The sequence below is a fragment of the Lycorma delicatula genome, chromosome 1 (assembly GCF_047948215.1).
Source record: "Lycorma delicatula isolate Av1 chromosome 1, ASM4794821v1, whole genome shotgun sequence".
In the NCBI taxonomy this organism is placed as follows: domain Eukaryota; kingdom Metazoa; phylum Arthropoda; class Insecta; order Hemiptera; family Fulgoridae; genus Lycorma; species Lycorma delicatula.
The window spans coordinates 336251924-336266180 of record NC_134455.1 but is presented as its reverse complement, the minus strand read 5'-3'; the positions used below and the strand labels follow the sequence as shown (position 1 = coordinate 336266180).

The window sequence follows — 14257 nt, the reverse complement described above, 5'->3', positions numbered from 1 at the left end:
CTGTGCCCCTTAATTAATGAACTAAAAATTTCAGTATAACTTCATTTCACCGGGGTTCTGAAATCTGAGTAAAATCTATCACTAGCTCAAACTTGCAAACAAAGCATTTTAGAACATATGTTTATTTGAACTTTTTCCATTATTTTCACAAATAGAATAAATTATGAAAGTTCATGGGGAACTTCGATACACTATGTGTATAGCATTTGTGTGTGGTGATTCAAGAGGAAAGCAGAATAGTAGAACTTAAAATAAGGAAAAAATTAATAGAAACATATGTCAAAAAGGCTTTGTTATAGAGTTAACAGCTAGTGCAAAATTTCAACCAGATTTCATTTCCCTGAGTGAAATGAGGTCATATTGAAATTTTTAAATCGTTTTATAAGGGGGTAAAGTTGATAGTTTCATATGTTTTTTTATCTGAAAAACTGAATAAAACAGGTTCCAGAAATATACCTACCATAATTTTCATGATAGCCAATTTAATGCAGAAAACTTTGTTAAATGACTAATAAATGCATTTATTTTATTATCAAAACTTATAGATAATTTACTTCTGAGAAAATTGATGTAATAAAGTCTTCCAAAAAAAAAAATCACCTTTTATATATTAAAAACAAAACTTAACAAAAGAATTTTATGGATCTGTAAAAATTAAAAACAGCTGGCTATAGAAAAATAAATTTAGACACTTAAAAAATTACGTTGAAAAAACTAACAGCAGCCTCAAAATTAATTTGAATAAACTGTACCTACAATTTTCTAATTAAATCCAAATTTAAAAAATGAAATTCCATTTTCAATCTTTTTTTAAAAAAATGCTGTGGCTTCATTCTACAGAATGTCCTGATATGATTTTTGTGTACAGTTTTTGTGATGGAAGTGCTCACAGCTGTGGTGGAAGAATACCGATGTAAATACCCTGGACGAGTAGTTCAACACCATAAAGTATTTTGTAGAATTTCTAATAATCTTGGTGAGAATGATACACTTCTCCGCCCTCATGTCTCATCTGTATGTTAACCAGTACATGTGGTGAAAGGGAAAATATATTTCAGGTGGTACAACTTAGTCCTATAACTAGCACATGAAGAATTTGTATATGATTCAACATTCCACAAAATATAGTATGGAGGACATTACATGCTCTTGGACTGCATCCTTATCAAATTCAGAATGTTCAACAACTGCAGCTTAGTGACCATAACAAACGACTGCAGTTTTGTGAATGGGTTAATAATAATTCCCACGTTACTCTATTGATTCTTATTGGATGTAGCTACTTTTACATATACTGGCATAAACAACATACAGAATTGACACTGATGGTCTGTAGAAAACCTACAAGGTGTACTTTATTCAAATATCAAGCAGTGATTTTCATTGAATGTTTGGTGAGGCATGATCGACAACCAATTTTTAAACAATAAATTTCTTACAGTGTTTGAAAATATCTCACTGGCGAAATAAATTGGAAGTGTACTACCTATTTGATGGAGCACCAACACATTTCACGAATGAAGTAAGACAATTCTTAGATGAAAGATTTACTGATAAATGGATTGGACATAGAGGGCTTAGGTGGTAAACACCTAAGTCACCAGACTAAGATTAGCGATTATGGGGATGGATGAAATGTGAAGTATTTAAGCAACATAAGTGATGAACTGATCTCTTGCATTCTCAGTTCTGCTGCTGTCATCAAGGAATGCAAAGGTATTACTATACTAGGTTGGCAACAAAAATGTAAGAAAACTAGAGTTGAAAAGTGCATCAATGTCACTGGTGGGATTTTTGAATATTTATTTATTGTAGATTAATACAATATAAACCACGAGTATTTTTTTAAAAACTAAAATTTGTTTTCTAAAAACGGCTGTTTTTAATTTTTACGAATTCATAACATTTTTCCATTAAGTATTGTTCTGTTTCATTTTTATAATGAAAGTTGATTTTTGAGCTTGATGTTCCCCACATAAGTTTGAAGCTTGTACATGGGATATGATATGGAAATGGATATTTGTTTTTTTATAGACATTTCATTAATTTTCTCAAAATTAAGTTCTCTATAAGTGTTTTTCTTCACTGAATTTTTCTGTTATTCAGTTTTTTCAAGTCAAAAATGATAAAAAAAACATCAATATATTACCCCTTCCATTACACCTTAAAAATTTCAGTATTACCTAATTTCACTGGGGAAGCTGAAATCTTGATGAAATTTTTCACTAGCCATAACTCTATAAGAATGTGTTATTAGATATATATTTTTATAACTTTTTTCTTTATTTCAAGCTCCAGAATCAGTTGCAAAATTTTCAATTTCCTTCTGAATCATATATATGTATATATATCGTAAATGCTGAGATGCAAGTCATTTTTAATTTTTTTAAACAAAATTGTATAAAAGTAACTTTTGGTATCTGAAGTAGTATAATTATAATAAAAAAAAAGTATGAAAAATATTTTCCTGAATAAAAAGATCAGGTTTGGACTTCTGCATCTGGGTATTTATCATTAGTTATATTTATTTATTTTGTAAAGTAGCTATTAAAAATTGATATTATCATATACATCTTATTGTTACATAATACATGTGAAAAATTATTTTTGAAAATCTTTATTTATCATGCAGGTAAATTAAAATTTTCTTCAAAGAAGACTTTGAATCATCACACAAAAACTTTCCATGAAAGTTTTCGAGTTTGTTATTCTTGTCCTTGCTGCAAAAATCTGTTCTCTAACACGTGGAGTGTACATAGACATCTTTACAAGGGTAAGTTTTTGATTAATTTTGTTACATTCTGGGCAAGATAGTACAATGAAAACAGTTACATCAGGGTTACTGTTCCATTAAATTCCAATAAAGATATAGTTGCCATACTAGATCATGCTAGAAGATGCCAGCGTGATGGCATATTTTGAACTAGGGGGTTTATCATCGCCTTCCTTTAACTTCTCTTTTAAAAAGTCCTTTATTCCTTCTCTCTTGGACAACCATGGGAAAAAATCAGTCGTCCAGTTCCATCTATGATACCTTGCTGGCATTTTCTTTTAGAGATCTTAATGACTGCCACATATTTATTGGAAAATAGTGAAGTGATAACCCTGAGTACCTGTTAAACTATCCAAAAACTGTTTCCTGTCTGGGTATGGGCAAAATCCAACTAGCAGTTAAAATAACTAAATCTAATGGAGTAAATTAATGTTAAGGTTAAAATTATCTATGTCAAGATTATATTAATACATATATCTTTTAATCATATTAGGATTCTTTAACTACAACATTATAGTAAATTCAACTTTATTTACACAAACGAGAACAAAAAATTTTATTTTGAATTGTATAAGAATCAATTATATCTATAATCATGGTAGGTTTTCTAATTAAGATCTCCAGAAAAGACCAGTTTCATTAACATATTAAAGCAGATCTAATGTTAATCCTAGTAGGTATGGATAAATCATTTGTTCAACAGAAGCCTAGGTTAACTGGGGTTCAACAGGTTAGAAGTCATGGAATGTAATTTAATTTAAACCACTAAATATGGAAAGTGGATCAGTGACCAGTATAATAGGTAAGGTGGATTGGGAGATAGAGCTGTAAGTAAACTTTAAGAAATTCATATCCTCACAGTAACATTCTTTAATATTATGGACTTGGTTGAGTACTGCCTTCAAAATCAAATATTGCAGAGCTGGTCTGTTAAATCCAGAGTCTATAAAATAGAGGGCTCTTCTGAAAGAACATCGAGAAGTACCTGAATTAGCATGTCAAAAGATTATAATGGCTGTATTGATCCATTGGTTGAAGTTAGTAAGTTTAGGTTTTGATGAAATAAAAGCAGTAATAGTTGTTATGCAGCTCAAGTATAGGCTAATAAAAAAGCTTAACCAGCTCAGCCCCAGGTAATGGCTAGACCCCATATACAGTGGATAATAGTTGTTTTATTGATAAATACTGTTTATAATAAAAAATAACAGGAAGCACTCAACTAAGTAGGTATAAATTAAAGTAACAATAGCCAAGAACAAAATGGAAAAATAGAAAAAAATCTACTATTACCAGCAGACATATGGGGGTCTACCTGAGGTAACCAAGCTACAATATATCTTCTTTAGTCATAAGTGTAAAACATAAAAGGTGCAGCCTATAAAATAAGCTGGAAGACCTAACTGTTTGTAGTAATAATAAGTTTTATGGAACAAATCAATATAAGATCTTGTATAAAACATAAATTAATTTATAAACAGAATTAAAAATGTATTTATCCATTATTTTGTGTCTACTTCCCAGTCAGGCACGGGTAATTTCTGTAACTGTTGTCTTTTTGAATTTTGTAGCTGTTTCTAAACCTCCCTGTCCAGAATTGAACCTAATTTCCTGTTATCTTTTATAATCATGGTAGGCATAAAACTTATTTTCAACAGTAGATAAGAGACATTTAAAGAATATGTTGCCAGTTTGAAGAATAAACTCCACCAAAAATTATTGAACACCAAGGAGTTCAACAACATCAACCCAGAGACAAGTGGTTATTTAGTCGTGATGCAATAAAAGTAATAATTGTGACATATGTACAGGTTGATAAAAATGCTAAACCAGCTCAGCCCTGGAGAATAACTAGTCCACTGTCTAGACTAAGTCAATCCACAGTCTATAATCTGCTCACAGGAAAACAGTAATTATATATATATATATATATATATATTCTATTAAGTAAACCACCTGGTACAGAATATTGAGATAAGATGTATTTTTATATCTTAATTTTTCCTTTAGTCCTTTCCTTTAATTCCTTAATTTTTCATAAAGGTACTTTCGCAGGATCCCACATCCTCAGTCATGATTAAAATAATTCTATATTGCATAATAAAAGTTTTAAAATAAAAATACTAGCATAATGAAAAAGGTGTAATAATTTAAATGAGTGCTGCTATCTATCTGTTGCAATTTTTATAAGACAGTCTCCCTCAAACATGTCTGCTTGTTTATCAAATTGAAATTTTGTTTGTATTTATATATATGTAATATTTTTCTAATTTATGTAATTTTACATCATCTTTATTAATTTCTAATATTTCTAAATTTGTGTTAATAACTTAACTTATTATTTATTTCTGTTATGTTCAAGAAAGTTAGTTTTAAAGGATCTATTTATTTTTCCTATATAAATATCAACATATTCATTACATTTAATTTTATAAATTTTTAAGGTTTCGCTATTAGAAATATTTGTCAACAAAACTATTTTGAATTTAATAATAGATATTATTATACACAAAAAAAATACCACCCTACCTATGGGATTTCCACTATCAGCAGTTATATCATAAATATATGTACAGGATTTTGAGAGCAAATTAGTACATGTCATCACTCGTACATGTAAAGTTTAATATGGACACTGTATGTTGATATTCTTATTACACTATATATAACACGATAATGAACAATAAACATCTAATAATATTAAACAAATTAAATTTTTCTAATGAAAATTTAAAATTCACATTTGAAATAGATAATAATAGAATTTTAAATTATTTAGATATCAATATTGAAATAAAAAAGACAACCAAATTGAAACATCAGTATGTAGAAAACCTACATCTAATAATATAATAATTCATAAAAAATCAAATGACTCTTTGGCCCAAAAAATTAACATAGATGCAGATAGGATTAATAGATCGATCAAATACACACATATAACCAAGAAAAGTTAAAGAATGAAATAAACATCATAAAACATATAGTGATTGAAAATGGTTTTGATACTACTTTAACTAGTAACATTAAAAAAAAATTAACAAAATAACCTTACAAATAATTCATAAGACGCAAAGAGAGAAAAAATATACATAAATTAATACACTAATAATACCATTGAAAACATGACTAAAATTTGCAATAAAGACATATTTAAACCATCTAAAAACCTAATAACCACGTAATAAAATATTTAAAAAACAAAACTAATAATAATAAAATAAACAATCAGTGTGAAAATTATAAAATTAAATGTAATGATTATGATGGTATTTATGTAGGAAATACAAATTGATGTTTTAAAACTAGATTTCTTGAAATCTAGTTTATCACATTTATAATTAATTATTTCTATAATATAGACTTTTTTCTTTGTTATTTATTATGTCTGTAATATAGAAATTGCAGAAATAATAAATAAATTTATCTAATATGGCAGACCATCTAATATATTATATAGAAATAGAATGTCTGTTCTTAACACAAATTAAGAAATATTAGAAATTAATAAAGATGACATAAAGTTAAACATATTAGAAGAATAGTACATATATAAACATAAACAAAATTTTTCAATTTGATAAACCGTCAAACAATGTTTAAGGAAAACGGTCTTATAAAAACTGCAACAAATAGCAATACTTGTTTATATTATACACAATTTTCATTATGTTAGAATTTTTATTTTTAGATTTTTATAATGCAATAACGGAATTATTTTAATCATGACTGAGGATGTGGGATCCCTTGAAGTACTTTCATGAAAAATTAAGATAAGATATGTCTTATCTCAGTATTCTGTATTAGGTGGTTTAATAAAATTTAAATGTAATTTAACAGTACAGAGGAACAATATGAATTTTAAAAAGATTAATTTCAGAAAGTAAAAATATTTATAATATTAGCCTTATATATATTATAAGGCTCGGCTAATAAATTTTGCATACATATACGTAGCATGGGAATGAAATAAAATATCTGATTAGGACACCACACGACTCCCTTGTACATCTATTAAATTACACTTCATTAATAACTTCTGATATTTTTTCTTTTTTTTATTGTTATTATTGGATTATTATTTATTGCAAATTTTTTTTTACAATCTGAGGTTAATAATTATTAATAAAACAATCAATATATTTAAATTAAAAAACAAAAAAAAAGGAGATTAAGTCGGATTTGAACCAATGTGCCTTCCCCTTGTAAGATCCAAATATTTGATTAATTAAAATCTTATTTGGCTATAACTCTGGAACCAATGAAAATAAGTACCATTTATGATATATCATTGAAAAGCTCTCAATGAGGGCTTATTACTGCAGTTAAGAAAATATCAAAATTGTTTTGATTTCGGGCTTTTTTGGACACTTTTGGTCCAGTCGATTGCAATCAAAGGGGAAGGACAACTAGATGTTGCAACAATCCTAAATCCATAATTTAACATCCTAAGGCTAATCGATTTTGTGTTATGTGAGATACATGTGTACATACAGACGTCATGCCGAAACTAGTTAAAATGGATTCAGGAATGGTCACAATGGATATTTTGACGAGGTGCGTCCTCATATGTTGCTTTACCAGCTTCACATTCGCAAAATTTCAACACCCACCTATTCACAGTACTTCACTCAACAGTTTCACTACCGTAAACCGCTTGTAAACGATGAAAATATTCATAGGAATCACATTTTCTACTGTTAAAATTTGATCACTGAGCGCTGTTTTAACCATGTTGACGACATATTGGCTGTACTGGACTCCATTTAATTGCTACTGAAAACAAACCAGTAAACGATTTCAATGCATTATCGCAGGTTTGTAGAGGAAGATTTTAATTATCATGTGCTGTCACGCCCAGCTCAATAATACCTTTTGTCTCTGTGTAGCACGCTAGTGTGCAAAATTTTATCAGCCGAGCCTTGTATGTAAACCTTTTTGTTTAAATTGAGTTGTATTCGTAACTAAATTACTGAAAACTGCAAATTTTGTTATGAAATTCTTTCATGAATAAAGAATAATCTTGTAATTAAACTGTCTACGTTACACAAAACTTTAAAACTATATCAATTTCTTTTCATTGTATTTTTAATCTGCCCAACATTAATTGTGTTAAATGTAATTATCTATATTTAGTAACTGTAGTATGTGTAGATTATTTTAAATTGTGCATAAATAGTAAATGTTAATTGTAAATTTCTGTATGAATATTCTCATATATCATGACTTAGTAAAAGTTAAGATGTATGAATATAATACAATTTTGCTGTGAATGAACAAGTTATAAAATTCTTTAAAAGTCTCCAGAATATCTGATTCATCTGAATTTGTTTAGGACCCTGAATAATGAAAATTAATATTATTGAACTTTTATTTTTTAATGGCTGCCTGATCATGCAGACATGATAAAATGTATCCATTTTTCAAATCAGAACATGTTAAAAGAATTTAATGATGATCTTGTTTTTATATTGTCACCAAATGGCTTTGACGGCACGTGGCACCTTAAAACCTTATGTTAGCCCTGAGAAAGGCTGTTTGAGATTTCTGGAGTGGTGGCCCTGAAAAGGACCATTTTTGCATTAGCTCTCAGAACAGTTCTCGGGTCCGGAAGCTGGTCTCCAGTGCAGGGAGTTGTGGTTTCATCCATTAAAATCAGACCAGGCTTCCCTCAGTGACAGTGAATCCCACTACAGCGTGGCAGTGGTGGGTCAGCGTCAGTCATCATTCACCAACATGCCAAGGTGATTCTCCCCAAATGATCCCAAGCTGGGCCAGCTCCTACTGCTGAGTGAGCTCCTGCACTGGCCAGGGCGATTGAAACCTGGTGAATTGGAGCAGAAAGGTAGCGTCTGTGCCCAGTGGCTCCCTTGGAAGGCCTGCTGCTCTGGTGAGGATGTTGGCATCAACCGGGAGATCCCACTTTGAGACAGCCAGGGAACTTTTTCTTTCATCTTCTTCTTGGTCTTCTCCAGACAGTGTCAACAATGAATTGAAAATTCACTCTCGTGTATGCTCCTTTATTGGAACCTGGGGCCACAGCACTGTTATGGTGGGAGATCTGCACGGTCATCTATGTGATGGGAGTGTCACTTGTGCAAGTGAGTTCATATATTGTACTCTAGCTGACACATCTGAGCCGCCAGCGTTGTGTCTGATGATATTATGCTAGGCATATGTGTGGTAACAATATGTATATAATGATATTAATCTTAAATTTGGCTTTTTTTTTGTAATAAATAAAGATGAACATGACAAATAATGATTAATATCTCATTTTTTTGTGATTCTATAAAATTATTTAGTATGATTTGATAAAATCATAGTTTTATAGAAAAAAATATTTTTCAACTTAATGAGGTTAGTAAATAAGGTTAAGGCAGTTACTAAAATTAATTCTTAAATTAATTTATTTCTTAATATCTATTAATAATTATACTGCAGTTGGAGTGTCCAATAATCCAAATAGATAATTAATTTATTCAGTAATAATTTTGCTTTATTGCACCTGTTCTATCATGGTAAACCTTATTAATATTACAAAAAAATTAAGATATATGTTGGATTTGAAATATAGGCAGTGATTATTGTGTTTTTGTTTATTTGTGTAGTTCATCGTAAAAGTAATGAACAAGTTAGAAGGTTACGAGCTCAGATTCAGAAAAAACAAGTTCGAGCCGAAAAGGTAGCAGAAAAGTTAAACAGAAAGGCAGATCGTAATAAAACAAACAAAGAAGACAATAAGGTACGCATGTTGTACTTTAACTCCATGACTAAATTTTCAGATTTAAGTAATAAAGCAGTGAAAATATAAGAAATAATTTTTGAGCCAATTTCATGGTCATTGATTAATTCAAAGAACCATTTTTTTTTTTTGTTATTACGCTACTGAAATGTTGGTTGTTCAATTTCTATTTGTTTTATTTTCATTGAAAGCATAAGAATTTTTAGATCTTATTTCAAAAGTGGACACATCCTTAATTTTTATTTTTTGAATTAGTATTGTTTTGTAAATTATTTATGGATTAAGTAACAATAAAGGGTCAATCCATTTGAAATGACCCAAGGGTAGTTGCTTGACCAATTCAAAAAAAAAAATTGAAACTTGCACATTATTTTTTTATTTTTTATTTTCGTGTGTATATAGGTATAAGTAGTTTTACCATAAATAATATTAATGGTAATATACTTACCCATAAAGTTGTATGAATTTTTGAAAACTAGTTTTGTTTAAAAAATGCAAATTTTGGCTTCAAATAACTCTGATGGGGTTGGTGATAAATATCTCTAATTTGCACAACTTTTACAGTGTTTTGTAGATGTTTATTGCAAATAAAAAAGTTACAACCTCTCAAAAATCATAAAAACCTGTTAAAAGAGATACAATTTTGACTCAGTAAGTGCTCCAAGGGAGTTTTTTATCTTCTTGGCACTTTAATATTTTTTTACTTGTTTCTACAGTTGAAATAGACTTGTTTGAACCATTCAACTACAGTGTTCATCTTGAAGTCATTTTTAGTCGTCAGGAAAATTCATATTGCAACATGCTCATTTATGCTTGTTGCATCATTTAGCTTTGCAGTTACAGACTGGTCAGCCTGACATTAGTCAGTGACCTTTTCACATCTTTACCGAGTGTCTCAAATTTCATCCTGTGTTTGGAAGTGTTTATTAAATAAATAAGTTTTACTTAATATTATATTTGCAAATTTTAAAATCAGTTAAATTTTTACATATTTTCAAGTAATTTCACATAAAACAATGGAAGAACAATGTTCCACAGGAATTTATGTGAATGAAGAGTGTCTTAAAACAGTGTATGGTACAGTGCCAAAAGAACTCATTAAAATTTATGAATTTAGTGATGAAAACCAAGAACTTATTTTTTTACGTGTTAATTCAGATGTCGCTAGTGTTTGTAAATATCACGAAAAAAGTTTTTGTCAAAATTCAGTCACTGTATGGACAGTTCTGTTGTGACCCTTTGAGAACTAATATAAAAAAAAAAAAAACTAGTTAAGAAAAACTTAAGACAAATAACATTAGAGAAAAACTCTTAACACATTTTACCAAATTTAAATTCAGTTCCAGAAAAGTCTCTGTACCAATTGTTTCAAAAGTATTTTTTCTCAGCATAATAAAGAACTATATGAATGCAAAGACCAAGAGCAATATATTGCCCCACATCACAATATTGAGCAATTGGATGCTGCTTGTAGCATTTTCGGTCTTTCACTTTCAAAATTGAAAAAATTAAGCATGGTCAAAGCCATCAGCATTAAAATTTAAAATAAATAAGGTGTCTAAAAAATTAAAAAAGAATTTTGAATTCTGTTTTGACTCCAGCTCAATCTTCTTCATGTGAATATGATGACCTTATTTTAAAACTAAAAGAAAAATGTGTTTTTGCTTCTAAAGAAGATAAGGTTAAAATTAATAAAATTATCAGTTTACTACCCCAATATTGGACCAGATCTAATATAATATCAGAGTTCAGTGTGTCTGAGCATTTGGTTAAACTTACAAGAGAATTAGTTAATGAGCAAGACATTTTACTAGAGTTAGGTAAAAGACATAAAACAGGAATTAGTAATGATACAATTAAAATAGTTGTTTTTTTTTATGAAGATGACAATAATAGCAGGCAGTGTCGTGGTAAAAAGGATTGTGTTAGCTCGTGTGTTGATGGTATCAAACTGCATAAGCAAAAGAATGAATTTTATGTCTCCTTTAAAAGTGAAAACCCTGAGGAAAAAATTGGAAGATCAAAGATCTGCGAACTCCATCCAAAATGGTGTATTTTGGCTGATGCATCCGGGATTCAAACAGTTTGTGTCTGTTCTCACCACCAGAAAATCAAACTCATGATTGATGGTTGCAGACTTAATGTTGATTATAAGAACTTAGTAGACATCTTTGTTTGTAGCAAGGATAATTACAGCTGTATGATGAATGTGTCCACCAAATGTCTAGGTAAGCAGGCAGTGTTTGACATGCTTAACTTTTCCGAAGAGTATGATGTGTTACCAGACTACAATAATGTACAAACAGTGGGTAACAGCTGATAGTGCAGGGATGATTACTGTTCTTCAAACCAAAGATGAATTTTTCAAATCATTAGTGGAAAAATTGGAAAAGCTGAAACTCACCATTTCGTGTCTCAGAATTAGAATTAAGAAAAAATTTCTTATTTCTCATTTTTATTCTCATTTCAGAAAAAATCAGAATTAGGTGAAAAAGAATGTTTGGTGTTGACTTTTTTTCTTGTCTCAAGGTGAGATGAGTCAAAGCAAGGCCACAGTTTTCACCCTTTTGTGTTCTATTTCAAGGAAAATGATGTATTACAACACAAAAGTGTCTGTATTTTAAGCGATCACTTGAAGCACGGTGCAGCAACATTTTATTGCTTTCAAACACTTTTAACAGACCATATCAAGGAAGTCACAAAAAATACTTCAATCTTGAAGCTGAATGGCACTTTTTTTGGATCATCCCATGGGAAAAACGCCTGTGATGTGTGAGAGGAACAAAATGAGAGGTGGCAAAGGCAAGCCAGTAAACAGTCAGGTACTAAATCTTGATGAAGTGTATTTTTTTATTAAATCAGATGAGATAGCTAAGATTTCAGAAACTAAAAAAAAAAACCGTTTTGAGTGCTGTGAAAGAGTTGTTGATACTAGAAGTTACCACAAGTATGTTCCTGTATCAGAAGGCATTGCAATATGTTACTTTATTTCAGATCCAAGGACTAATTGTGCTACTTTCACTTAAGGAAAAAGACTGTATTGCTTGTATGACGATCAGTGGTAGATATTAGCCTCGAAAATAACGATGTGCAGGTTCATTTATTCATCCAGCTAGACCACATACATCATTTCAAAAGTCTCGACAAAGTGTAGGTACTGATTAGCAAAGTCCTGAGAAAGTTGACATTACTTGAATTAACTACATACAGTGACAGGTTGTTCTTACACAATTTCAGGAAAATTATCAGAAGAGGTATTTCAGCTGTTGGTTAACCCCACTAAATAATAAACTTTCATTGCTACAAAAACAGGTTATTTCATTGAAGAATAATTAAATTTTGCTACAATTTATTTTTTCTTCTATAGTGTTTACGAAACTAAGCCATTATAAAAATAAAAATGAATTCTTGAAAAAAGATGAAGTCTACTCATTGAAATCTCAGTCTGGGTAAGTTTTACAAGTATTTTTGAATTAAAGTTGTATTAGGTCACTGATATTGGTTAAGCTATCATTAAATTACGACTTAGGATTAATAATTTTAAAAACTATTTTAAAAATATAAAAAATGTAAAGTGCAAAGAAGTGCCCTTTGGAGCATTTATTTAGTGAGTCAAAATGGTATCACTTTTAACAGGTTTTTCATGATATTTGAGAGGTATAACTTTTTTATTAGTACAATACGCAAGAAACCATTTTATTTGCTATAAACATCTAAAAAAGACTACAAGTTGTGCAAATTTGAGATTTTTATCACCAGTCCCATCAGAGTTATTTGAAGCCAAAATGTGAATTTAAAAAAAAATCAGTTCTCAATAATTCATAAAACTTTAGGGGTTAGTATATCACCATTAATATTATTTATGGTAAAACTACTAACATATACCCACTTATAAAAAAATTCAAATTATGTATGCCATCCCTGCCTCTTGAAAAATTACAAAAAGTGAAATTTCACGGTTTTCATGTTTAACTTTATTGGCAATTTTCTCATAGAAAGAAGAGAAATAGATAAATAAACCACTGGACTAATCTTATAAAATATGATTAAACTCCTTTTTGCTTCATTCTTTCAGGACCAATAGTTTTTTAGTTATGAGTTTTTCCGTAAACCCTTACAATCACAAAAATAGGTGTGCGCACCATAACAAAAATGGCTACCACATGTGAACTGCTTAGATAAAAGATTTTTAAAAAATAATTTTAAGATCCTGAAACATGTAGGCAACAAGGATGTAAGTTTCAATTTTTTTTGAATTGGTCAAGCAACCAGCTTATGTTTTTTTGGGACACTTCAAATGGATTGACCCAATATACAATATTAAATTGCTAATATTTGTCTTAATAGTTATATTGCAACCTATTTTATATTATCATAGTTGTAATGCTAGCTGTCTATTAGTTGGTGCAGTCAGTTACTTAAATCGTGCTCTGGGTGTATTACTGTGCTTGTCACTGTTTGTTATTTTCATCCAACATGTGTTTGATTGACTTAATCTGTAAGTTTCCAGATAAACATGTTGATCCTTTTTTACAAATAAAAAAGATTTTACATAATCCTAGGTTTTGTGTGTATGGTCATGAATGAAATGTCTCTTCTCTTTAGTGCCAGTGACAATAAATGGCGTGCAAAGGGGAGTTGTTGCAATTCTGCTTGTTTAAAGAGTGGTATTTCCTTGCACTGGTGGTGGTACTTGGTTACAGTCAACTCCCAATTACCCACAAGCGGCTTAACTGCGATGC

At 29.8% G+C, this 14257-nt stretch overlaps 1 protein-coding gene across 2 annotated transcripts in view; it reads left to right on the top strand.

Annotated features, from left to right (window-relative positions):
- LOC142334293 (uncharacterized) overlaps window positions 1-14257 on the top strand; it is a 187374-nt gene that overhangs the window by 83207 nt on the left and 89910 nt on the right. For both annotated transcript variants that reach the window (XM_075382215.1, XM_075382216.1), the window contains exons 6-7: window positions 2633-2773; window positions 9382-9515. In XM_075382215.1, coding sequence (XP_075238330.1) covers window positions 2633-2773; window positions 9382-9515 — 275 coding nt within the window. The remainder of the gene's footprint in view (window positions 1-2632; window positions 2774-9381; window positions 9516-14257) is intronic.